Below are 27,383 nucleotides of genomic sequence, written 5' to 3'. Positions count from 1 at the left end.
GAAGTGTAAGGGGCCTCCAGTTTTTTAGATAGACTGGGTCTTTATATTTGCCATCTAGGTCTTGTTTTAATAATAGAGAAATCTAACGTTCCTGCTGAGTACCTGACAGACTACCATTTCTATAGGAGTAGTTGAAACAATCTAACAATGGAGCTTTTAGTATATAAAAAAATACTTGATATTCCTCTACCAGTATGCCATCAAGCCCCGGGGTTTTTCCAGACTAAAAGGATTTAATAGCCTCAAAAAGTTATTCCTCTGTAATTTGGCCTTCGCACCGATCTTTCTGTACATTTGTTAATTTTAAATGTTTTATATGATTTGGAAAGAATTCCTTACCAATTCCTTCATTCAGTGGGAAAGGATGAGACGGAAAAGAGAACATCTGCCTAAAATAATTAGCCTCCTCTTAAAATACCATTCTGAGAATCATAGATGGCTGTAACGAGTTTCTGCAAAACATTTTTTTAAATTATTGATGAATATTGAATTGAATGACTCCTGAAGGTACATTTAACTTCACTAGGGTAGGGGGCACTATTTTCACCTCCGGATGAAAAGCATGCCCAAAGTAAACTGCCTGCTACTCAGACCCAGAAGCTAGGATATGCATATCATTGGTAGATTTGGATAGAAAACACTCCAAAGTTTTCAGAACTGTTAAAATAATGTCCGTGGGTATAACATAACTGATTTGGCAGGCGAAAACCTGAGAAAAATCTATCCAGGAAGTGGATTTTTTTATGTTTGTAGTTTTCTATTGAATGCCATTACAGTATCCATTGACTTAGGACTCAAATTGTACTTCCTATGGCTTCCACTAGATGTCAATAGTCTTTAGAAATTGTTCCAGGCTTGTATTCTGAAAAATGAGAGAGTAAGACCACTTTGAATGAGTGGACCCTACAGTGTCCCAGAGGTTTTTCATGCGCACGACCGAGAGCGCGCCTTTCTTGTTTACCTTTTATATTGACAACGTTATTGTCCGGTTGAAATATTATTGATTATTTAGGCTAAAAACAACCTGAGGACTGATTCTAAACATCGTTCGACATGTTTCTACGAACTTTACGGATACTATTTGGATTTTTCGTCTGCCTGTTGTGACTGCGTTTGAGCCTGTGGATTACTGAACAAAACAGGTTTTTGGATATAAAGAGGGACTTTATAGAACAAAACGAACAATTATTGAGTAAATGGGAGTCTTGTGAGTGCAACCATATGAAGATCATCAAATGTGATTAATTTTATCGCTATTTCTACTTGTGTAACTCCTCTACTTGGCTGGTAATTGTTTGTAATGATTTGTCTGCTGGGCGCTGTTCTCAGATAATCGCATGGTATGCTTTCGCCGTAAAGCCTTTTTGAAATCTGACACCGTGGTTGGATTAACAAGAAGTTCATCTTTAAACTGATGTATAACACTTGTATGTTTTATGAATTTTTATAATGAGTATTTCTGTTTTTGAATTTGGCGCTCTGCAATTTCTCTGGATGTTGGCCAGGTGGGACGCTACAGTCCCACATACCCTAGTGAGGTTAAAGGTATCCCAAACAATAAGGGGATTTGCTGAACCTACAGTATATAAACTTGTAGACAAATACATAAAAAAATAGACAAACAATAAACACATTAAATTATAAAACAGTTCTCGACAATAAAGAGAGAGGGAGAGAGAGAGAAGAGAGTGAGATCAGGTGTGTGTGTGTATGTATAAGTCCGTATGTGTAAGCAAGCATGTAATTGAGTACATGTGTGCTCATATCCACTTCATAATGTTCAGATATTTTTACAGTTCCGATACCTTCTTTTTTTTCCGTAACCTGAAGTCCCTGTAGAATTTAGTACAGCCACAGTGTTATGGAGCTGTCTTGGAATAGCTGGCCATCTACAAGAGTTTGTCCACAATGATAAAGGCACGCCTACCATCCTTCCTTTGTTGTCTTTGTACTGGATACAGGTGAATGTTGGCCCAATCCTACTGACAGAGCTGGTGTAACTGAGTCAGGTTTGTAGGCATCCTTGCTCGCACATGCTTTTTCAGTTCTGCCCACAAATTTTCTATGGGATTGAGGGCATTGTGATGGCCACTCCAATACCTTGACTTTGTTGTCCATAAGCCATTTTGCTACATCTTTGGAAGTATGCTTGGGTTCATTGTCCATTTGGAAGACCCATTTGCGACCAAGCTTTAACTTCATGACTGATGTCTTGAGATGTTGCTTCAATATATCCACATAATTTTCCCTCCACATGTTGCCATCTATTTTGTGAAGTGCACCAGTCCCTCCTGCAGCAAAGCACCCCCACAACATGATGCTGCCACCCCCGTGATTCATGTTTGGGATGGTGTTCTTCGGCTTGCAAGCATCCTCCCTTTTCCTCCAAACATAACGATGGTCATTATGGCCAAACAGTTTTTACTTGCATACTATTGTTTGTACAGATGAACATGGTACCTTCAGGCATTTTTAAATTGCTCCTAAGGATGAACCAGACCTGTGGAAGTCTACAATTTACTTCCTGAGGTCTTGGCTTATTTCTTTTGATTTTCCCATGATGTCAAGCAGAGGCACTGAGTTTGAAGGTAGTCCTTGAAATACATCCACAGGTACACCTCCAATTGACACAAATGATGTCAATTAGCCTATCAGAAGCTTCTAAAGCCATGACATCATTTTCTGGAATTTTCCATGCTGTTTAAAGTCAGTCAACTTAGTGTATCTTAACTTCTGACCCACTGGAATTGTGATACAGTGAATTATAAGTGAAATAATCTGTTTGTAAACAATTGTTGGAAAAATTACTTGTGTCATGCACGAAGTAGATGTCCTAACCGACTTGCCAGAACTATAGTTTGTTAACCAGAAATTTGTGGAGAGGTTGAAAAACTAGTTTTAATGACTCCAACCTACGTGTATGTAAACTTCTGACTTCAACTGTAGCCTCGTTATTGTTATTTTAATGTGTTACTTTTTATATATTTTTCAACTTTCGTTTATTTTGTTAATATTTTCTTAACTCTTCTTGAACTGCACTGTTGGTTAAGGGCTTGTAAGTAAGCATTTCACGGTAAGGTCTACACTTGTATTCGGCGCATGTGACAAAAAGTTTGATTTGATTTTGATTTGACATTGAAATAGCGAAATAGCCTACAGTGAAAAAAAAGAGAGGCTTTGCTGCCAGTGCCACGTTCATCTCCATAGGAAAAACTAAAACAAAACAAAAACCCTGTCGTAAGCCTGCTTCTGTTGTGATACAGGTCTGTCCTGATATGTCTGACTACTGAGCTGAACACAGACAGTTTGAAGGAGAGGGGGCTTAGAGAAGGTTGTTGGTTGATTGAGACACCACCAGGAAGCCTGTTTATGCCATGAGAGATGTCAGACGTACTAGTACTGTGGTGCTTGGATATGGCAGTCCTATATGGGATGAGAAGAACAGGCCATGGTTCACTTCACACACACCTCTCAGGTGCAATAACCAGGCAGGGCATTTAATATGCATTTGGGATATGCATTCCTGTCTAATACAAGCGAGAAACACGCCTCAAAGACCTCAATATATTTCCTGTTTTGCTTTCCAGGTATCCTCGCATCGTAACATGAGGTGGATCTCACATTGAAATAGCTTACAGTACAGCACATGTCTTGCTTTGCTGCTATGTTCATCTTCATAGGAAATACTAAAACAAAACAAAGCCCCTGCCATATTAGCCTGCTTCTGTTGTGATAGGGGCCTGTCTGCGGTAATAGGTTTAGACGATTACTGTGTCACGGTGGGAAGCGAAGCCGTTTGCACTGGAGTAGGTACCCTGGCTCGTTGGCCTCGTTTTATTTGGCAAGTGGAACTGTATTTGCCTTGCAACCCGAAGACTGACTAGCGTAGAAGTAGGTCCCCTCAGAAACAGCTGTGTGCCTGGGCCTGAACATCTCGCCATGGCCATGACAGAGGACCCAGGGCGTTAAACTTCATTTCACCGTTGTCAGAAGATGGGGCGGCTGGGAGTGCAGGTATTATGTCAAGTACATCTACTGCTCTCTAGCTGACACATCAGCTGAGCCCAGCCTCTCCTGTGTGCATTACTATCTTTTAACCTGCTAATACTGTCAGCTGCGGCATAGCTATTGTTGACGTACAATACGCAATAGAGTTTAGCTCTTTGTTTCTGAGAACATGGCCTGTGTTAGCGATATAAAGCACCCAGTTTTGTTGCAGAAAGTGGAGGAATAGGGATCAAACAGATGATGTGTTCAGCACAATAATTTATGCAATAGCCTCTTGCTGGGGAGTTTGTGTGTGTGCTTTGCGTGCGTGTGGGAGGGAAGGAAAGCTGTCGCTCGTTCTTTCTCTAGAGGCCAGCACCCCAGTTCCCAACACACTGATGACACTTGCTCAAATCATATCCAACAAGCCACACAGATAGTCAGTTGTGTGAATATATACAAGCAACAGAAGCCAGAGTGAGGAAAAAAGAGGGCTGTTGCCAAGGGAGATCTATGCATTCTATGGCCATTAGTGCTAAAGCTTTTCAGTCTGCACAATTAAAGGCACAGAAGGATCATTTAGATTCTAAAGTGTGTATATGCATATACTCTTTCATATACGCTTTGAATAGAATTATCTATCCACATACGTTGAGCTAATGTCTAGCCTCATTGTTAAGCCACTATATTTCCCCTGCTGTTAGGGAAAATACAACGCTGTTCATGGCCAATATACAATTATACTGTAATACAAACTAATGCTGGCCCATCCGTATTGTTACCATTATTTCTGTTAGCTAAGTGATATGTGCCGGTGAGTCTGACCTGCATCCGGCTGTTCTCCAGTGCATTCTCCAGCTCTAGTTTGGCTGTAGCTGTCTCCTGCTGGTGGGTCTGCCGTAGCTGTTCTATGGCCGAGGCGTGGAGGTGGTTGAGCTCCGAGCGCAGAGAGGCTAGGAACCAGATAGAGAGAGACAGACCGGATCCTTAGGGAGTTCCCCTCTATACACCACACAATAGGACAGGCCACCCTGGCTAATTAAAAACCCATTCATCATACAGTACATCCCCTACCTCTAACAAGCTACGCGATGGAATGTTCCAGCATTGACCTTGATTCCTACAGGGAGGAGTGTGGGGCTGTTGTTCAGGTGCACTGCGTGGTTTAGCTTCCAATGGTTTTTCTGAGGGCTGCAAGTGTAGCATTTACCTAGCATGGTCCCCTATTACTACATACAGTATGATCCTTCCCTCTGAAGGTCCTTACTCAGGGTTCTAGCCTCGTCTTACTCAGCATGGCCCTCGTTATTAGGGCACTAACCCGGTGTGTCTCCCTCCCTGCCAGGGCCCTTAACCCAGTGTGAGACCCTGTGACCATTCCCCATCAGGCCCTAACCCAGCCTGGCTCTTACCCAGCACGGCTCTTTCCCAGCACGGCTCTTACCCAGCATGGCTTTGCCCTCGTCCTCCAGCTCGAAGCGTAGTGTCTGTAGCTCCTGCTCCGACTGCTGTTTGAGAGTCTCGATGCTGTGTCTGTGGGCCTCTCTCACAGACTGGAGCTCCATGTGGTGCTGCTGCCGCAGACGCTGCTCCAGCTCCTACACTCAGAGGTCAAAGGTCATGAGTGACACACAAGTTGTAGGACAAACAAATGACATAGCAATTGTTTTCTAGAACCTTTTGGCACGTATAACCGGTTTTCACCTGGTTGATGATGCTGGTTAACCAGAAAAAATGACCATGATGTTCATCCCTAGAAGGAATGGTCTGAAACGTATACGAAGAGTTCAGATGGTCCAGACAAAGAGGCACTGATCAGTTTGGGAGAATCTGGCAACAGCATCAGTTTAACTCAACCGGTATGTTGCTGTGGGACTAAGTGTAGTTCAGTAACATAAGGACTGGGAGTTACTCAGGCAGTGGCATGGCACCAGGGAGGGCTAAAGGGGACACTTTCACATGGAGCCAAAATACATATATTTGACAATACTGCTGATCACGTTATTATTTTACAATCAATGAGCACTTAAGCATATCATCAGTAGCTTGATGCGGCTATTGGAAGGCTGCCCTATGTTTCCCAGCAACAGCGAGCAGAGGCAAACAGCACACATTACACCACTCTAAACTCAAATGAGAAGATAGAGACGTTAACGTGGCGAGGATACAGTTAAAACCTCATGAAAACACCTCTCATATATCACCAAAACCTCACGAAAACACCTCTCATATAACACCAAAACCTCACGAGAACACCTCTCATATAACAACAAAACCTCACGAGAACACCTCTCATATAACACCAAAACCTCACGAGAACACCTCTCATATAACACCAAAACCTTACGAGAACACCTCTCATATAACACCAAAAGCTCACGAGAACACCTCTCATATAATACCAAAACCTCACGAAAACACCTCTCATATAACACTAAAATCTCTTGAGAGTAGAGAAAGAGAGAGTGAAAGAGAGAAAGGAGAGAGTAGTGAGAGCAAGAGAGAGCGACAGAGACTGATACAGAAAGAGAGAGAGAGAAAAAGAGAGCGACAGAGACAGAGGGAGAGAGTGATAGCGGCTAAATCTAACTACAAACACAGACTTGTCCAACTGGCAAGGAAATAGCTGAATGGGAATGTGATGGAAATTTTAAACATATGCTTTTCTTGTAACTAATTTCGGTGTTCTATTCATGTGCTGTTCTAATAACTAATTTCTGAGTTCATGCAAGTGACTGATTGAACGAATCCTCACTTATCCGTATCTGCAATTTGGCAGTACGCCCAGACCTTCTTTTGAGAACGAATGATTTCTCTGTTTCAAGGTCTCAGCTTAGAGAGGAGAAGCCTCGCGAGGTGTTGGTCTGTCACATGTTATGAACTAGTATTGGTCGGTCACATGAATGAAACAAAACGGTAATGATGAATGAATTATGCTAAATCATGCAAATATAACTTGTCTATGTATAGCTGTATATAAAACAACTGCCGGGACTGCCCCAGCAGACATTCTGACAGACGTTCACTGCTGTGCATAGAGTTTGTTGGAACCTCTCCAGCGCGCTGACAATAAACAATGATTAATTTAGGATTGACTTCGAGTGTCCCTGTGTAAGAATTTCCATGACAGGAACATCCAACAGGCACGACACCAGATTGATAGGGATCAAACAAGACTAGACATTAAGATGGAAATAGAAAGAGAACAGTGCATTTCAATCAACATATGACTTGTATAAGACCAAATCAAATAAGCCTTAAAGAGTAGGCTTGGGCGATATGCCATTTGTACCATATACCGACAGTATGATTTTCAATACCGTATAAAAAAATAAGAAAAACGGTATAATAACAATAATTGTTGTTGTTTTTTCGAGGTTTGGGGGGGTCGCCCCCACCTCGCGGAAGCTGCAGGGTTGCATGCTACGCCACAGCTTATAACTAACTATAAATTAAGTAGAACTGCAAGAAACGTAAGATGTGTCAAATGACTTATTTCCAGCTCAGGGCTCCAGTTATGCATCTGGTTTGCTAACTTGCTAGCTAAGTGGCTAGATGGCGGCAGGGTAGCCTAGTGGTTAGAGCGTTGGACGAGTAACCGGAAGGTTGCAAGTTCAAACCCCCAAGCTGTCGTTCTGCCCCTGAACAGGCATTTAACCCACTGTTCCTAGGCTGTCATTGAAAATAAGAATTTGTTCTTAACTGACTTGCCTAGTTAAATAAAATAAAATAAAAAGTTACTGTTACTGTCAAGTTACTGCAGAGACATTCAATCCCCTCCTGGATGAAGATCCCGGTATGCTTTTTGAAACGTGGAAATAGTTGTTGTTGTTGTGTGCACTTCCAGTAATAAGGTATACCCCCGAATGGTACCGAGGTACGATGCTATGAAAATCTGGATACCACCCAAACCTATTAAAGAGTAAACAGTAATAAATCAGTGGTGACATGATATTGCAATGATTCTGGTTGTTGAATGCCATACAACAGTTAGTGGTTGAGCCCCAGCAGTGTGAAGCGTGTGTGTGTGTGTGTGTGTGTGTGTGTGTGTGTGTGTACAGAGCCTTGCAAAAGTATTCGGACCCCTTGGATTTCTTCACATTTTATTGTGTTACAAAGTGGGATTAACATTTATTTAATTGTATTTTTTTTTTGTCAACAATCTACACAAAATACTTTGACGTCAAAGTGGAAGAAAAATGTGAACACTTTTTAAGATTAAACAAATAAGGTAATAACTCAAATACAGTTGTTGCATAAGTATTCAGCTCCCTGAGTCAATACATGTTAGAAACACCTTTTGGCCTTGTTTGCAGCTGTGAGTCTTCTTGGGTAAATCTATAAGAGCTTTGCACGCCTTGATTGTGCAATATTTGGCCATTATTCTTCTCTAAATTATTCAAGCTCTGTCAAGATGTTGGGGATCATGTCAATTTTCAAGTCTTGCCATAGATTTTTAAGCAGATTTAAGTGAACACTGTATCTTGGCCACTCAGGACCATTCACTGTCCTCTTGTTAAGCAACTCCAGTGTAGATTTGGCAATAGTGTTATAGGTTATTGTCCTGCTGAAAGGTGAATTCCTCTCCCAGTCTGAAGCAGGTTTCCCTCTAGGATTTTGCCTGTGCTTAGCTCCATCCCGTTTCTTTTTTTCCTGAGAAACTCCCCAGTATTTGCCGTCAAGCATACCCATACAGTACCATAATGCAGCCACCACAATGCTTGAAAATAAGGAGGTGATCAGTGATGTGTTGGATTTGCCCCGAACATAAGGCTTTGATTTAGGCCAAAAAGTGTATTCCTTTGCTGTGTTTATTTTTTGCTACAGTATTACTTCAGTGTCTTGGAATATTCTGTGTAATTTGTATTCTTCATTTCACTCTGTTATTTAGGTCATTATTGTGGACTCACTACAATGTTGTTGATCCATCCTCAGTTTTCTCCCATCACAGCCATTTAATAACTCAGTAGCTGTTTTAAAATCACCAATGGCCTCATGGTGACATCCTTCAGCAGCTTTATTCTTGTCCTATGTTCAGAAGGTCGACTGAATCTTTGATGTGTCTGGGTGGTTTAATACATAATCCACAGGATAATTGTTAAAGAGATATTCAATGTCTGATTTGTTATTTTGACCCATCATTGCCATTCTTTATGAGGCTTTTGAAAAAGCTCCCTGGTCTTTGTAGTTGAATCTGTCCTTGAAATTCAATACTCGACAGAGGGGCCTTAAATATGTTGTATGTATGGAGGTCAGAGGAAGGGTTAGTCGTTCAAAAATCATGTCAACCCCTTTTATTTCACACAGAGTGAGTCCATGTAATTTATTATGTGATTTGTTAAGCAACATTTTGGTCCTGAACTATGTTAGGCTTGCCTAAACAAAGGGACTGAATACTTGTACAATGACTATTTTAGTTATACATTTTTTATTTACCCCAAAAATGTTATGTTCTTGCAATTTGACATTACAGAGTATTCTGTGTAGATTGATGACAAAAAAATGACAACTAAATTAATTTTAACCTCACTTTGTAACACAATAAAATGTGACAAATATTTTGTTGTTTTGAAACTGTACTCCAGCACTTTGGATTTGAAACGATACAATAACTATGGAATTAAAATGCTGACTGTCAGCTTTAATTTGAGGGTATTCTCATCCATGAATTGGATGAATCGTTTAGAAATTACAGCACAATTTTAACGTAGTCCCTCCATTTTAGGGGACCAAAAGTATGGGGACAAATTCACTTGTGTATTAACGTAGTCAAAAGTTTAGTATTTGGTCCCAGATTCCTAGCACACAATGATTACGTGAAGCTTGTGACTCTAAAAACTTGTTGGATACATTTGCTGTTTGTTTTGGTTGTGTTTCATATTATTTTGTGCCCAACAGATGTCATTTTAGAGTCACTTTTATTGAACATAAGAATAGAACATGTTTCTAAATAATTTTACATTAATGTTCAGACCCTTTACTCAGTACTTTGTTGAAGCACCTTTGGTAGCAATTACAGTGTTGAGTCTTCTTGGGAATGACGCGACAAGCTTTGCACACCTGTATTTGGGGAGTTTCTCCCATTCTTCTCTGAAGATCCTCTCAAGCTCTGTCAGGTTGGATGGGGAGCATTGCTGCACAGCTATTTTCAGGTCTCTCCAGAGATGTTCGATCGGTTTCAAGTCCGGGCTCTGGCTGGGCCACTCAAGGACATTCAGAGACTTGTCCCGTGCCTTTTACTGAGGGGTGGCTTCCGTTTGGCCACTCCACCATAAAGGCCTGATTGGTGGAGTGCTGCAGAAATGGTTGTCCTTCAGGAAGTTTCTCCCATCTCCACAGAGGAACTCTGGAGCTCTGTCGGGTTCTTGGTCACCTCCCTGACCAAGGTTTTTGTCCCCCGATTGCTCAGTTTGGCCAGGCGGCCAGCTCTAGGAAGAGTGTTGGTGATTCCAAACTTCTTCCATTTAAGAATTTGAGGCCACTGTGTTCTTGGGGACCTTCAATGCTGCAGAAATTTGTTGGTACCCTTCCCCAGATCTGTGCCTCGACACAATCCTGTCTCGGAGCTCTACGGGCAATACCTTTGACCTCATGGCTTGGTTTTTGCTCTGACATGCACTGTCAACTGTGGGACCTTATATAGACAGGTGTGTGTTTCCAAATCATGTCCAATCAATTGAATTTACCACAGGTGGCCTCCAATCAAGTTGTAGAAACATCTCAAGGATGATCAGTGGAAACAGGATGCACCTGAGCTCAATTTCGAGTCTCATAATACTTACGTAAATAAGAATCTGAATAGTTATGTAAATAAGGTATTTCTGCTTTTTTAATTGTATTTCTAAAAACCTGTTATCACTTTGCCATTATGGGGTATTGTGTGTAGATTGATTAAACAAATTAAAATCTCAGCAATTTTAGAATAAGGCTGTAACGCAACAAAATGTGAAAAAAGTCAATGGTTCTGAATACTTTGCAAAGGCACTGTAGATGTGAATTGTTAGCCGGTGGTCCGTGCATTGTGTTTGTGCATTTGCCAACTCCTCTGTGTGTTTGTTAATGTATAGCTTGGTAATGATAGAGGAGCTGGCTCCAGTACACGGCATGAGACTAGGCTAGTTAATTATCTGTATCTTTTCTCTCAGGTCTAAAACCCTGCGTCTGTTAAGTGTGCGCGCGCGCCCCGGGAAGTTTGTCAATCTTAACTCCGTTGCAGTCAGTCAATAATTATGAATTCGCTGTTAGAAACACGTGTAGCGGGAGAGAGCCTATTTCATTGTGTGCCTATTCATTCAGCTGATACTGTGTAAGCCTGGGCACGAATGAAAAATAAGATAAGATTGAACGGCGCATAATCTATAGCTTGAAAGAACCTCGAGACACTGTATTTTACGAACTAGGTGATTTGTTTGAAATCGCGACACCGTGAAAAAGGAGCTCCTAGTTTGGATGTTAAATTATGTGTGGAAAAGATTTGTAAGCATTTTAATTAGCCGTGTATAACAGTGCCTGTCATGTAAATAGATCATATCAGTGGATATTTGTTCCCACTGTAGGCAAGGTGAAACTGGATTTGTCCTCAATGCCTCAAGTAAGACAATTCAGTTTGCTTTGCTAACACTCTAAATGCCTTTGTCCTCATAAAATGTGTCTAGAACAAACTAAACCCTTAATACATTTACCCCTACATTTTAGAACAACTTTGAGTCAACCTAACCCCTATTGAAGAGCGAACAGCTATTGAGATAAATGTGTTCCTTAGGGTGTGGTATTTTTTTTTTATTAGCAGACATGAAAGACTTTTCGGCCCATTCAATCACCGATGACTCACGGGTCTTTTGCTTCTAATCCAATCTGTGGCTGGAGAGGTGAGACAGAATGCTTGGGGACATTGGGTTAGCTTTGCAAAACCCCTGCATGAGCCCTTAACATAAACTCCATCCAAGGGTTTTTGAATGTCAAAAGAAGCCTCAGACTAAAGTTGAATGTATTTCAAAATGTCCTTGACTGTATAACGGAATGTTAAGTGCAGAAAAACGCATTTCTTCCCTTTTCTTTGGAAGGAAAGATTCAGTGTCAGGTGAAAAAGTCAACGTCTTAATATTTTTCAGAAGTCTATATTTTCATGTATTGGGCATGTCTGGATTGGTAAATGAGTTCTGATTCATGTCTTTCAATCATGAACCTAGGCAACTAAATGTATGACCCGAGCTGATTGATACAGCTAACTCTCGCCTCACAACTCACTCTCATGTCCGATGAAGAGCTTTAGGAGCAGAGAGGCTGATTTAAAAAGATCTGGATCTGAGCATGAAGCTAATGCTAACACTGGGACTCCTGGATGACTGGCTTATGGATCAGAGTTATTGCCCCCGGCTGTGCTGACAGCAAACTCATCACCATCTGAATTACTATTACACAGATGCCTCGCCAGATTCCTCAGACGTTCCCATACCATTACATTACTGCACTACATTACTCATAAGCTGCTGTAAAGATTCCCTGGAACGATATTAGCTGTGTTGCATCATAATTCCATCAAAGACTATGCTGCTGCTGCTGCTCCGTAGCCTATTCGTTTTAAAGTGAAAGGAACTGAAAAGCAGTGTGTGTCCCAAACAGCAATAATTCAATCAGGGTCAGGTCCAAATCACTGATCCGCTCAGAAGTCAACCGCTCCACGTCTCTGGTAATGTTGATGGACTCACTGTTGCAAAAGCCCATCTAGCCACATCACCAGCTATTTCACCAGTATATCTCCACTGTCTCTCCTCATTCTCTGCACCCGACTGATATCCAGTCTTACTGACACATCAGAGTCTATACTGGCCCATCATGCCTCAAGTATCTAATCTAATGCCCTAACGTCACAATTGGGGATTTTTCACACTGGCAGTGACTCTGGTGTTACAGAGTTCTGCCCTGAGCCGTGTTCTAAATGGTCACACCTTGAGGTCGTGCTGACGGGTCTCCTCCAGGTCCTGCATGGTGCAGCAATGGGCCTCCTGCAGGCTGTGCTCCCTGCGCTGGTACTCCAGCTGCAGCTCTTGGAGCTGCTGGCCCAGGTGCTCCCGCTCCTGGCTGAACTGGGCCTGCAGCTGCTGCAGGGAGCTCTGCGACTGAGACAGCTGCATCTCCAGACTCTGCTTCAGCAACGAGATCTGACGAAAGGGAGGAGTAGAAAAGGAGAGAGAAAGGAAAAGGAGAGAGGGAGACGGTGTAGAGAGAAGAACAGCTTGGATCAGATTGCACGTAGTGTCATTAGTTCCTATATTACAGGTTCGCGAAACTAACCTGGGCCTACTTCATTAGACAAAAACAGAAATCCATTTTTATCGCTAGCTGGTTATGACCTGAAGAAACACATTCATTTTTTTTGTTAGAGTGTGAATCAAAAAGTCATTTTGAAACCAATTATACCCTCATAATCCTTATTTCAATATGGTAGGATTGCAGCTACTTTGGATGCTTTGCAATGGTAGAGTAAGTGTCGTACGTAAAAGTAAAGATAACTTAACAGAAAATGACTCAAGTAAAAGTGAAAGTCACCCAGTAAAATACTACTTGAGTAGAAGTTTAACAGTATTTGGTTTTAAATGTACTTAAGTATCAAAAGTAAATGGAATGCAAAAATATACTTAAATATCAAAAGTAAAAGTATGAATGATTTCAAATTCCTTATATTAAGCAAACCATTTTTTACATTTACGGATAGCCAAGGGCACAGTCCAACACTCCAACATGAATTTACAAACGAAGCATGTGTGTTTAGTGAGTCCGCCATATCAGAGGCAGTAGGGATGACCAGAGATGTTCTCTTGATAAGTGTGTGGATTGGACAATTTTTCTGTCAAAATGTAAGGAGTACTTTTGGATGGCAGGGAAAATGTATGGAGTAAAAAGTACATTATTTTTTTAGGAATGTAGTGAGGTAAAAGTTACAGTTGTCAAAAATATAAATAGTCAAGTAAAGTACAGTACCCCCAAAAAACAACTTCTTTTTTATTTTTATTTTTTTTAATTTTATTTTACCCCTTTTTCTCCCCAATTTCATAGTATCCAATTGTTGTAGTAGCTACTATCTTGTCTCATCGCTACAACTCCCGTACGGGCTCGGGAGAGACGAAGGTTGAAAGTCATGCGTCCTCCGATACACAACCAACCAAGCCGCTGCTTCTTTAACACAGCGCACATCCAACCCGGAAGCCAGCCGCACCAATGCGCCGGAGGAAACACCGTGCACCTGGCCACCTTGGCTAGCATACACTGCGCCCAGCCCGCCACAGGAGTCGCTGGTGCGCGATGAGACAAGGACACCCCTACCGACCAAGCCCTCCCTAACCCGGGCGACGCTAGGCCAATTGTGCGTCGCCCCACGGACCTCCCGGTCGCGGCCGGTTACGACAGAGCCTGGGCGCGAACCCAGGACTCTGATGGCACAGCTGGCGCTGCAGTACAGCGCCCTTAACCACTGCGCCACCCGGGAGGCCCTAACTTAAGCAGTTCTTTAAAGTATTTTTACTTAGGTACAGTGGGGCAAAAAAGTATTTAGTCAGCCACCAACTGTGCAAGTTCTCCCGCTTAAAAAGATGAGAGAGGCCTGGTAGGCTAGTTGAGAACAAGTTCTCATTTGCAACTGCGACCTGGCCAAGATAAAGCATAGCAGTGTGAACAGACAACACAGAGTTACACATGGAGTAAACAATTAACAAGTCAGTAACACAGTAGAAAAAAAAGGGGAGTCTATATACATTGTGTGCAAAAGGCATGAGGAGGTAGGCGAATAATTACAATTTTGCAGATTAACAACACTGGAGTGATAAATGATCAGATGGTCATGTACAGGTAGAGATATTGGTGTGCAAAAGAGCAGAAAAGTAAATAAATAAAAACAGTATGTTTTAGGTAGGTAAAAATGGGTGGGCTGTTTACCGATAGACTATGTACAGCTGCAGCGCTTGGTTAGCTGCTCAGATAGCAGATGTTTGAAGTTGGTGAGGGAGATAAAAGTCTCCAACTTCAGCGATTTTTGCAATTTGTTCCAGTCACAGGCAGCAGAGAACTGGAACGAAAGGCGGCCAAATGAGGTGTTGGCTTTAGGGATGATCAGTGAGATACACCTGCTGGAGCGCGTGCTACGGATGGGTGTTGCCATCGTGACCAGGGAACTGAGATAAGGCGTAGCTTTACCTAGCATGGACTTGTAGATGACCTGGAGCCAGTGGGTCTGGCGACGAATATGTAGCGAGGGCCAGCCGACTAGAGCATACAAGTCGCAGTGGTGGGTGGTATAAGGTGCTTTAGTGACAAAACGGATGGCACTGTGATAAACTGCATCCAGTTTGCTGAGTAGAGTGTTGGAAGCAATTTTGTAGATGACATCGCCGAAGTCGAGGATCGGTAGGATAGTCAGTTTTACTAGGGTAAGTTTGGCGGCGTGAGTGAAGGAGGCTTTGTTGCGGAATAGAAAGCCGACTCTTGATTTGATTTTCGATTGGAGATGTTTGATATGACTCTGGAAGGAGAGTTTTCAGTCTAGCCAGACACCTAGGTACTTATAGATGTCCACATATTCAAGGTTGGAACCATCCAGGGTGGTGATGCTGGTCAGGCGTGCGGGTGCAGGCAGCGAATGGTTGAAAAGCATGCATTTGGTTTTACTAGCATTTAAGAGCAGTTGGAGGCCACGGAAGGAGTGTTGTATGGCATTGAAGCTCGTTTGGAGGTTAGATAGCACAGTGTCCAAGGACGGGCCGGAAGTATATAGAATGGTGTCGTCTGCGTAGAGGTGGATCAGGGAATCGCCCGCAGCAAGAGCAACATCATTGATATATACAGAGAAAAGAGTCGGCCCGAGGATTGAACCCTGTGGCACCCCCATAGAGACTGCCAGAGGACCGGACAGCATGCCCTCCGATTTGACACACTGAACTCTGTCTGCAAAGTAATTGGTGAACCAGGCAAGGCAGTCATCCGAAAAACCGAGGCTACTGAGTCTGCCGATAAGAATATGGTGATTGACAGAGTCGAAAGCCTTGGCAAGGTCGATGAAGACGGCTGCACAGTACTGTCTTTTATCGATGGCGGTTATGATATCGTTTAGTACCTTGAGCGTGGCTGAGGTGCACCCGTGACCGGCTCGGAAACCAGATTGCACAGCGGAGGGATTCGAGATGGTCAGTGACCTGTTTGTTGACTTGGCTTTCGAAGACCTTAGATAGGCAGGGCAGGATGGATATAGGTCTGTAACAGTTTGGGTCCAGGGTGTCTCCCCCTTTGAAGAGGGGGATGACTGCGGCAGCTTTCCAATCCTTGGGGATCTCAGACGATATGAAAGAGAGGTTGAACAGGCTGGTAATAGGGGTTACGACAATGGCGGCGGATAGAATCAGAAATAGAGGGTCCAGATTGTCAAGCCCAGCTGATTTGTACGGGTCCAGGTTTTGCAGCTCTTTCAGAACATCTGCTGGGGGGGGGGGGGGGGGGAGCTGTTGGCCGAGGTTGGAGTAGCCAGGCGGAAGGCATGGCCAGCCGTTGAGAAATGCTTGTTGAAGTTTTCGATAATCATGGATTTATCGGTGGTGACCGTGTTACCTAGCCTCAGTGCAGTGGGCAGCTGGGAGGAGGCGCTCTTGTTCTCCATGGACTTCACAGTGTCCCAGAACTTTTTGGAGTTGGAGCTACAGGATGCAAACTTCTGCCTGAAGAAGCTGGCCTTAGCTTTCCTGACTGACTGCGTGTATTGGTTCCTGACTTCCCTGAACAGTTGCATATCGCAGGGACTATTCGATGCTATTGCAGTCCGCCACAGGATGTTTTTGTGCTGGTCGAGAGCAGTCAGGTCTGGAGTGAACCAAGGGCTATATCTGTTCTTAGTTCTGCATTTTTTGCAAATTTTGGTGGAAAATAAGTATTTGGTCAATAACAAAAGTTTATCTCAATACTTTGTTATATACCCTTTGTTGGCAATGACAGAGGTCAAACATTTTCTGTAAGTCTTCACAAGGTTTTCACACACTGTTGCTGGTATTTTGGCCCATTCCTCCATGCAGATCTCCTCTAGAGCAGTGATGTTTTGGGGCTGTTGCTTGGCAACACAGACTTTCAACTCCCTACAAAGATTTTCTATGGGGTTGAGATCTGGAGACAGGCTAGGCCACTCCAGGACCTTGAAATGCTTCTTACGAAGCCACAGGTCTACAATTGCAGGTCTACAATTTTGTTTCTGGTGTCCTTTGACAGCTCTTTGGTCTTGGCCATAGTGGAGTTTGGAGTGTGACTGTTTGAGGTTGTGGACAGGTGTCTTTTATACTGATAAAAACTTCAAACAGGTGCCATTAATACAGGTAACGAGTGGAGGACAGAGGAGCCTCTTAAAGAAGAAGTTACAGGTCTGTGAGAGCCAGAAATCTTGCTTGTTTGTAGGTGATCAAATACTTATTTTCCACCATAATTTGCAAATAAATTCATTAAAAATCCTACAATGTGATTTTCTGGATTTCTTTTTCTCATTTTGTCTGTCATAGTTGAAGTGTACCTATGATGAAAATTACAGGCCTCTCTCATCTTTTTAAGTGGGAGAACTTGCACAATTGGTGGCTGACTAAATATTTTTTTGCCCCACTGTACTTTACACCACTGCTGCTTTGCAACGTTTGGCGGCACCCTACACGTACTGTTGTGTACGTGTGATCAACAGCTCAGTGTGTGATCAACATGAGAACTCAGTCACTCCACATGAATCAGCCAGGCCTCATTAGGAGTTACAGCCTATTACTACAGAGTATTATTACTGTGAATAATGAGACCGACCGGGCTCTAAGCAGGAAAGGTGGAACGTGTGAGAGGAAAAGATGCAGGGTGGTGACACCTCCATAAGTCACCCTGACTCTGCTGCTAGCTGTACGGAAGCATCTGGAGCTACACCGTTAAGTAGGAGCTCAGAGTTAGAATGCCCTCCTTCCCCCCCATATGCATAGATTTTTCCAGCATCTGCGTAATAGAAAATGTGGACAACAAACAGTATGGAGTGCACAGTGCATTATCAATGTAATAATGCAGTGACGTGTATTTGTTTGGCTCTGGGCGGAACATAACACAGTGATACTGTGGACATGGCAAGACAGACTGCAGTGATCTAAGTGGAGTCAGTGGACGTGTCTGTGGGTTCATGCCAGAGAGGGACTAGTGGGTTTTAGTGGTGCTGCTGACACTAAAGTGGGGCCATTGACAGAAGACATTCACACCTCCCTTAGAATCAATACCTTGGAGTGAACAAGAGGCGACACACAGGATCTGTATAGCTGTAATGCTCACTGTGTGCCAGACTTATTATCAGAGTCATCTGCTGCAGGGCAAAATGTGTGACTACTATCAAAATGGCACTACTCGTCATCCCTGATAGAATCACAACCACTTGTGTAGAGGGATAAGAGGCTGCTGAATGCCTTCCATTGGGACCTGAGCGCAAACAGCAACATTCCTAACTCAGAGGCGACTCAGATGTGGTTATTATGGCACAACAAAGAGAGCAGGAGGTAGAGTAAATCACACGCCACTCAGAGACGCTGTAATTCTGTCTCATCAAAATAACAGAAATATACACCTTTCACAGTGTCAGGAAGAGGAAAACACTCCAGTGGGAAGTGCACCAAGAGTCAGTTACAGAGCAGAAAGAGAATATCAATTTTCAGAAGAAGGCAGATTTAGGTAATCAGTGTTTCATGCGTGTTGCCTGGGAACTGGGTGACGTTGGTTCACTGCAGTAGCAACCAGTCACAGTGGTTCTATAACAACCCTCTCAGTATAGAGACAAGAAGTGAAGAGAGAAACCACACACACACACACGTTGGCACATTCAACACTGCAAGTGTCCCCCACAAGAAGCACTCACCTGCGTACAGCACACTGTAACGAAATGGACGCTGTAAAACCAGCACCGTTAGTGCAAACCAGGCCAAGTCCACACCACGCCATCATGCTAGCCACGCACACCAGTTGAATATACTGGTATTTGCCTGTAAACACACTGTAGTGAGGGAGAAACAAAGAGCGCCAAGTGGAGCAGGTGTGTACGTAGACTAAAAGCTCAGACACACCAGTAGGACCTTCCAAAGTTTGCCTGCCGACAGTACTTAGCACCTCTGAACAGAGTGTCGGCAGTCAATCTAATTTGTGTTCACACAGTAAAGACCTTGGAAGTAGTCAGCCACTCAGCCTAAAATACTGCACACTCCAAACCAGAAGGTGACAGTAGCATTGTTTGGCAATGCATATCTGTGCGCGTTGTGGCGGTATTGCTTATGGTCTAGATTCCAAGTTATCTACGCTAATGTTGCTATTTTGTAGAAAGACCCCATTGATACTAGCCAGATGGCTAGAAACAATTTAATTCACTCTCCATAATCCCATACTGCAAGTGCCAGCCGATAGCCAAATGTTTAGCTAGCTAGCTAACATTAGCATATTCGCTAAATAGGGCAACATAGCTAGCTAGCTAAGGACACTGCACTAACTCAGCAGCTAACACAGGCAGCTGTTTCATGGAAACTAGCTAATCCATTGTGATTTAATTCTAACGTCAATACTAGCTACAGTGGTTAGCTAGCTTGGAGGAAGTGCTTAGTTTTGTGTGCATCATGTCTGTGCACTTAGCTAGTTACCATCCCATAGCCTACATTGCATATAAAGTGTGACTGGCTCATCCGTAGATGTACGGAGGAAATGCCCTCTTTTTCCATTTTTTTTTGTTGGCTCCCCTCTTGGGGAGCTCTTTGATTGGCTCAAAGTCAAGTTGTAGACCACTGACAAGCATAGCGATTCTACAAGTTGAATCCGTAGGTTCGTCGCTACCGGATTGGCACGCAGCATCTATCGCTTTTGGTCTAGCAAGAGAAGGAACAGCCTCCCACTGTGATAAGTACTTATCGGCAGTCTATCGGCAGTGAGATTTTCAGTGTGTTTCATGCTTACATGATTGACTTATGTTAAGCTTCACTGAGCTGAGTGGCGCTATGGGTGTGAACAAAATACACAGGAACACAGGGAAACATTCAGGAGTCAACAATGTCAAAATAAAAGGCCAAAAAGATCTAAAAGGTGCAGAGGGGAGGGAGGCCAGATTAGGGTAGCTCTTTGTCAGGGATTGGTTGGAGTATCATGAGGGATAGCCACGTTGGTGAGGACAGAGGAGCCCTTTTTCTCCAGATGATTGAAAACAACAGGAAAAGATGAGCAGCACTACCTATTTCAATGTTTGAATGGATGACAAGACACTGTGAAATATGGTGATATCTCAGTTCAGTAACAAAAAAAAATGAAATGACTTTCTACTGTCAAACCTAATTATTATCTGTGAAATGCCCTGAATGTTAATGCAATTAGCAAGTAGAAGTGCATTAAAAGTTTTCGTTTTTAATTCGATTTGATTGGGCCATTCAGTCCCCTTCACAGGGCTGCCAGTGCCATTTTGTGAAGACTTCAAATGTCATAATTTGAATAGATATCCAATAAATTCCCCATGTTTTATCTTCATACACTTTGTGTGAGTGACAGTGCTAGCTATAGCTGCGGTGGGAGTTACAGCTAAGTAACAGAACAGGCTTCTCAGCAGTCTTTCATTGTCATGGCTGGTATCTCCATGTGTACGGCGAGGCCCTGAGCACTCTCCTCTCACCTATTCATGGACATTTGGAAGTGGACAATTTAATATGGTATGACATACACTTCCAAAATGTTTCATTATATTTTGGGTTAAGTGGTGAGAATGTATAACCTATTCTCTTTACCTTACAGTATGTAAAGTAGTCACGGAATCCCTATATAAATCCCAGCTCCACAAAACTTTTGCATTGATGGGACTAGTGGACAGACAAATTACGTAGTCCTTTTACTCTCCATGTATCCTGGAGCCCAGTCATAATGTTGACATGGGGCAGAGTACGCTGTGTATATCACAATCAAGGTCTTCACAGGTCCAGCCGGAAACCCGTGACCCAACCGGGTCTGATCCGAAATTCTGTAGTTGACTCTCAGATCTAGGTCGGAGTGGATTTGATTGTCACGGGTCTCGGGTATGTGTAATTATAATTACAGAACTGAACGCGACTGCTGCAGTAGAGAGAGAGAGAGAGAGAGAGAGAGAGAGAGAGAGAGATAGAGAATTGTATGCTGCTGCTCAGTCTTTTCACGAGAGTGGCGCATGTAGCAAATCACAAGTCATCAAAGGGGCACTAGCCTCTGGCTCTGTGTGTGCGGTGGCAAGCAAGTTAAGAGATCAATGGAAGATGAAACTAAAATGACGGAATTAAAAGTTAAACGTGTAGCCTCCCGGGTGGTGCAGTGGTCTAAGGCACTGCATAGCAGTGCTAGCTGTGCCACCAGAGATTCTGGGTTCGAGCCGGCTGCGACCGGGAGGCCCATGGTGCGGCACACTAGTAGCCTCAATTAGCCAACCCAACTAGCTTAATTAGCTAGTTTCTCTTCATGGTTTGATGCAGTCAAAACAGGTGCTATGTAATCAGATTGGTTGATAAATAACCTAGCTTTGGCAGCTAAATTTTAGTAACTAGCACGGGTTGGCTTGGTTGCTGCGGTCTCTCTCTTCGTGCCATTCAGCCACATATAAACACACACACGACCCCTGCCTCGCTTGCTGCTCCTTCATTCCTCTCCCCCTCCCCCAGTGCCTGCATAAACAGCTTCAGTTAACGTAGTAAATGTTTTAAATTATCTGCTGCTTCCCTCACTCGGACCGGATCAGACCGAGTCTGGACCCGAAAAGGCTCTATATGGGGCCAGGTCCGGTTGTCCTCTGGTCCATATATTTTTGACATTTATTTATTCGGGTAGGATCTGGGGAGGAAAGCACCGGGTCCATTTCGTAATGGGTTCAACTTTTTGGACCCGAGAACACCTCTATATCACAGGGACCAGCTGTAGTGTGGTGCAGCAGGGTGAGGGTGGACTGTCTCTTACCTGCTCCAGTAGGTCCTCCACCTTCCTCTGCCAGCTCTCGCGGGCACTGCCCAGCTCCTGCTCCTTGTTCTGGGCCAGCTGGGAGAGGGCTGCCCGCTTGTCATCCTCATGATCCTCCCTTAGCTCCTCACGTAGCTTCTTACACTCCTGCCTGTGGATGCACACAATTACCATTAGATGAAGTATACAGAAGACAATAAAAATCACACAGGGGTTAGGGGATCAACATAATGCAACAAAGCAAACCATTTTTAAAATAATTCCATGTAGTAATATATAGTAGTAGCATTAATGTACTAGTAATATATTGTCATTCATTCCAAATCAGTAAAGCCGCTGCAAACCATATGCAGCAGAACACTGTTTTAGCTAGGGTTAGGATTACGTTGACAAATAATTATTATTATCATGCAAGTCATGCTTGCAAGAGCACATGCATGAAAATACCATCTAGTAAATATGTTATACTGTATGTGGCTGTGATAAGACCCTTTTACCAACTCCACTTCTCATTAGGACGAACAACGCAACACAGACCAACATTAAACATTTGTTAGGAAAATCTGGCGTTGTGTGCATATTTCATAAACAGAATGCATCTGCACTTCGCTCCAGAGCAGACTGCGCAGACAGCCAATCATTAGAGAGAAGAGAGATTGGGGCTGACACTCCCATCCATCTGATACAGTATGTCGATGTTAATGCATGCGTCGGTCTGTACACAGCGCAGCCTGGGACGGAGGTTTTCTTAGAGGATAACAGTATGTCCTGTAATTGCTGAACATTTCCAGCGAGCCGCTGTCTGTCGGAGCTCCGGGGGTGTTCAGAGTCCACATCCTTGGGAGCGGAGCAGAGTGTACGATTCCCCACGGCGCCATGCAAACGCCTCCCACCTCGCCGTGTCAGCGCTACTCAATGCCCACGCGTTTAGCGGCGCTACACAGACTGCATGTTAATCGTTATTTAGCAGAGAATGGCGTTGTTAAACGTGTGGCGCTGACAGTGTTTTCGCCGTTCCCTACAAGCAGATGAGCGTCAGGGTGAATGCGTGCCACGGTTTAGCCCTGCGACACTGCTGTAAAAGGAGGTGTTGAACCTCATCTCTTCAGAAAAACACAGACAGACACACAGCTCTCAGCATCTTCATATTGTAGAGAGCCTCATATTCATACTCTAGCCCCCCCCCCCAATCTGGCTAACTACCTAGGAGGGCACTCAGCACCTGGTGAGTGGAGGAGATGGGAGGAAGGGGGTGAGTGTGTAGACTAGGTAGGCAGTATGGAGGACGGAGAATGAAGGACGGAGAAGAAGGGAGGAATTATAATGAAGGAGGATGTAGCGAGAAGGAAGGAGGCATGTGTGTAAATCAGCCGGCCTCGTTAAGATCAAAGCTTTCAGTCAACATCAGACAGCAGCAGACAGGACAGGCAGACGGCCACAAATGGACGCCATCAACTCGCTGTCTAAACAGCAACATGGTTTCTTTCCCCAACTTCTGGCGCACATCGACGCCAGGCATCTCTCACAAAGGCTTAGTTTGACTCTGAGGTAAATCTCTACTGAAGTTCATTATACCCGGTTCTGACATCACCGCATGGAAACACTCAGTAAAGGAGCCTCCTCTTATATTCTATCTGCCTGAAATAGTGGATCTTAGATGTCTATCTCTCTCAGCACAAGCCAAGCCAGCTCTGTTCAATTATTCTCGGTCCCCTTGTGTGTGCGCATTCTCCGTGTATGTGTGTTGGCTGTGCCGGTGTGCCAGATGACACACACGCATCTCTTGCGGTTGAGGCACTTGAAAGGCTGTCAAAGGCACTGCGGTGCAGTGTGGTGGTGCTGCCCAACTGGATTGTTCCGCTTGCAAATGCTGTTCGTGTTCAAGCCCACCATTACGTAAGGTAAACATTGCAGGAGGCTTTAATGTGGGTAGGGGCTCTGGTATCTCTGCATCTCCCTCCACATCACCAGTCTAGCTCCCTGTGAGGAGCAGGAGGAGAGATGTTTCTGACAGGCCGTCGCAGGAGATGAAAGAGAAGAGCCTCGAACAGAGGACGGTAAGAGGGAGACGTGAATATCTCTCCCTCTTCCTTTGCCTCTTTCTCTCTCTCTCTCTCTCTCTCCTTTCATCTCGCTCTCTCGCTCGCTTTCATTCTGAGTGGCCTGTTGGCTCGAGTTATACATGGTGATAAGAAGAAACGAGGGCAAGACCGCAGACAAACTCAATGAACTGGAGAGGTGAAGTTGAGTTGAATAACTGCAGACAGTAACAACAGAAAACAATAATACTATTCAGTGACAGTGGTGTGAAAGGACACAACAAGGTTCTGTGCAGAAACACAGAAGTACAATCAGAACCCCGGAGGTTGCTATTTGCATTATGCTTTACTAAAGAAGAAGGAGAAGCATACGCTTTTAAAATTACTACCTGACTTATTTAAACCACCAAAATGCTGTCAGAATTACAGAGCATGTCAAATTCACCAAACGCAACGTATACATTCCAATTCATAGGCACAAAATGAAAAGGGGCTGAAGGGGAATGCAATTGTGAAAGATGAACATTGAGGGAGGAGGGTCAATTAAACGTAATTACGGTACAAGAGATGAAGAAAAGGACAGAGAACTTTGAGCCAACGCTGGTCTGGATGGTGTTATTGTAGAACTCCATGTGTAGCAGAGCCTTCCTGGTAATCAGGAATCCCTAATACTGTATTAAGACATTAATTGACCCCAGCAAGGGAGACAGACACTAATTGGACTCTGTCTGATGAGCTGGGATGATCTTCCTCCTCCTCCCCAGTCTCAAATCTCTGAGCTGCAGGTCTGTTCACACCCTGATTCACATGTCCCTGCTGTAAAGGCATTGAGATTCAAATGTGACAATAAAACCCTTTTCCACTTGAAATTCATAGGCAGTGGCTTGTCAGGGCCTCCTTGTTAATCGGGCTCAAATCCATATCTCATATGAACCTCATTACCATCCTGTCTTCCTCCTTTGAGCCAGAACAGGCAGCAGCAGCGGCGGCGGCAGTGAGATGCTCGGTCTGCTCGCTTGGTGAACACCCGCCATTGCTTCAGCGGAGTAGCCCATTTTGAGATAAGCGAGGGCATTGGCTGAACAAATGTTGTGGGAAATGAACTCTTTAAAAGAAAAGAGAGATAGAAATATTTTGGGGCAGTCTGATTTCTCACGGGACCTATCCTCCTACTCCTCTTTCATGTGCACACAATGTGGGACCAAGCTAGCTACAGTATTACAGTACAGTGTTCACTTATGACTCTTTTGAAATGTGTGGATTTGAGCCCTCTGAAGATAATTCCAATGGTCATTCCAGTGGTTATAATCTGTGGTGCAGCGCTGGCTCTTTCTAAATGAAGCCATCCGTTCATAATCCTCAGAGCCAGGGAGAGGAGGACCTCTTTCTGGGCTGGGATCAGGGACCGGGCCTGGACTAGTATCATTACCATGGTGTATCATGGTGGCACTCGCCTCAATGTGACTTTCAATTACTCCAAGCCAAACTCTTTCACTCACCCTGTCCATCGCCATCCCTGGCACATCTCATCAAATCCATCCCGGGGCTAAGGACACACACATACACACCTTAACGTCTCGGTCCACTTGAGCTCCAGTTCCAGCGCCATCTTGTCCATCTTGAGTTTCTCGTCCTCTTTAGTGGTAATGACTTTAGCCTCGTGCTGCTTCTTCTGGGCCTCCATCTCTCCCTGAAAGAGAGAGAGAGAGAGAGGGGAAGAAATAAAGGGTTTGTGATATTAGCCCTCGTGATAAACAAGACAACTGAGCATGGGATCTAAACCTCTATGGACAGGACTCAACAAAAGAAGAACTCGGCTCCACAGCCATCAATTCTCATTGCTCCACACTTCCCCTGACATCCAGACTAGAGTCTGCTTCATTATACAGGCCCAGAGAGATGAGAGAGAGGGGGGAAAGAGGGAGAGAGGGAACAGAGAGAGTAGAGAGGGAGAGAGGGAGAGGAGCCACAGAAGGTCAAAGGCATGGGAGAGCCAGTCTGAAGAGCAGCCTTCTAATGAACTGCCAATGCCATACGGGCTCCTTAAAGATGAGAACATAATTCAGAGTCGGAGTCTGATTAGGTATGCCAATCCAAAGCTGCTGGATAGTCTGCTTGGCATATCAAGAATTTGAATCTGGGACAAAGCAGGTGGATGTGATGGATTTTGTCTGGGAACAGACTCAAGGCTAGGAGATCAATTCAGTACAGATCAAGTTTATTACCCCCCCCCCCCCCCATAAATAAACATGATGTACAATGAATAAATCCTCAGTCAGAAGAGTGAATGGGGAAGGGAATTCATTAGGGTTTGCTGATCGATTCTCCAATGCCTCCCTGATGAGGAGAACCACACAGGGCCCAGGGGAGAATGTGTGTGTGTGTGTGTATGCATGTATGCATTGTTGGTGCTCTCACCTGCAGGGCAGTCAGCAGGTTGCTGGTCTCTCTCAGTCTGGCCCTAGTAGCGTCCAGCTCCTCCGCTAGTTTGTCCTGGGCCTCCTTCAGGTTGGTGATGTGTCCCTCTGCTGTACCCATACCCTGCTCACCCTCCTTCACCAGCTCCTGCAGGCGCAACACCTGCACACAGAACGGACAGATCTATCATACATCTCAGACAGGCTTTAAAAACAGCTGTAAAAGGGAAAGCATAATTGTCACCAGCCATTTCATCATGATGATATCTTGATAATTTCACTGCTGACATGCAAAACATTTTGGGACTGTATTAACAGTGGACTAATGAAAACAAATACCAAAATATAGTTTTTGAGTGAAATCTCCCTTTCTAATGACCTGCTAGTAAAATACATTCCCTTTTGTAATAGATATGAGTGTGGAATCTGCACCTCAAACGAGCCGAGACATTTTTTATCACCTGCTGTTGACAGCAGCAAACTTGAATCTACTCCAGTTTGTCCGGACGACCACAACAAATGGCCATGACAAAATGAGAGGAGCAAGAGGAGAGATCTGATAGGTTGGGTGGCTCCTGACTGACCTCCTGATTGGCTTGTTCAAGTTTGGTGGCGAGCTCCTCCTTCAGGCTGTCCAGTTGCTGTCTGAGATGGTTCTCCTGCTCCTCCAATGAGAGCCTCTCCCTCTCAAACTGCTGTTCCATTTCCTGTAGACAAACCCCAAAGACTCTGTTATAATAATACCAGCACAATAACCATTACAGGGCTAATCAGAGTATTTTTATGAATTTAAATACTTAGTAAATATGGCTGCAATAACTGTGCTTTTAGAGGAAAATCAAAGCCAAGGTAAAATGATTCACTAGTACATGAAAGGATAATGGTTGGTATTATTCACATTTACACACTACTAAGAGTTTTGTCAGCATCCGTGTAAAACAATCTTGTGTAATATGGACTCAGA

The 27,383-nt window shown here is 43.9% G+C and overlaps 1 protein-coding gene across 3 annotated transcripts in view; it reads right to left on the bottom strand.

Moving 5' to 3' along the window:
- Window positions 1-27,383, bottom strand: part of LOC139407137 (protein FAM184A-like) — a 171,015-nt gene that overhangs the window by 31,894 nt on the left and 111,738 nt on the right. For all 3 annotated transcript variants that reach the window (XM_071150581.1, XM_071150582.1, XM_071150584.1), the window contains exons 7-13: window positions 27,004-27,126; window positions 26,421-26,582; window positions 25,571-25,692; window positions 21,964-22,114; window positions 12,936-13,148; window positions 5,432-5,585; window positions 4,813-4,940 (exon numbers count right to left, since the gene is read on the bottom strand). In XM_071150581.1, coding sequence (XP_071006682.1) covers window positions 4,813-4,940; window positions 5,432-5,585; window positions 12,936-13,148; window positions 21,964-22,114; window positions 25,571-25,692; window positions 26,421-26,582; window positions 27,004-27,126 — 1,053 coding nt within the window. The remainder of the gene's footprint in view (window positions 1-4,812; window positions 4,941-5,431; window positions 5,586-12,935; window positions 13,149-21,963; window positions 22,115-25,570; window positions 25,693-26,420; window positions 26,583-27,003; window positions 27,127-27,383) is intronic.

This window comes from Oncorhynchus clarkii, chromosome 4 (assembly GCF_045791955.1).
Source record: "Oncorhynchus clarkii lewisi isolate Uvic-CL-2024 chromosome 4, UVic_Ocla_1.0, whole genome shotgun sequence".
In the NCBI taxonomy this organism is placed as follows: Eukaryota; Metazoa; Chordata; class Actinopteri; order Salmoniformes; family Salmonidae; genus Oncorhynchus; species Oncorhynchus clarkii.
The sequence above is the reverse complement of the archived record's forward strand: the minus strand, read 5'-3'. Positions and strand labels throughout refer to the sequence as shown.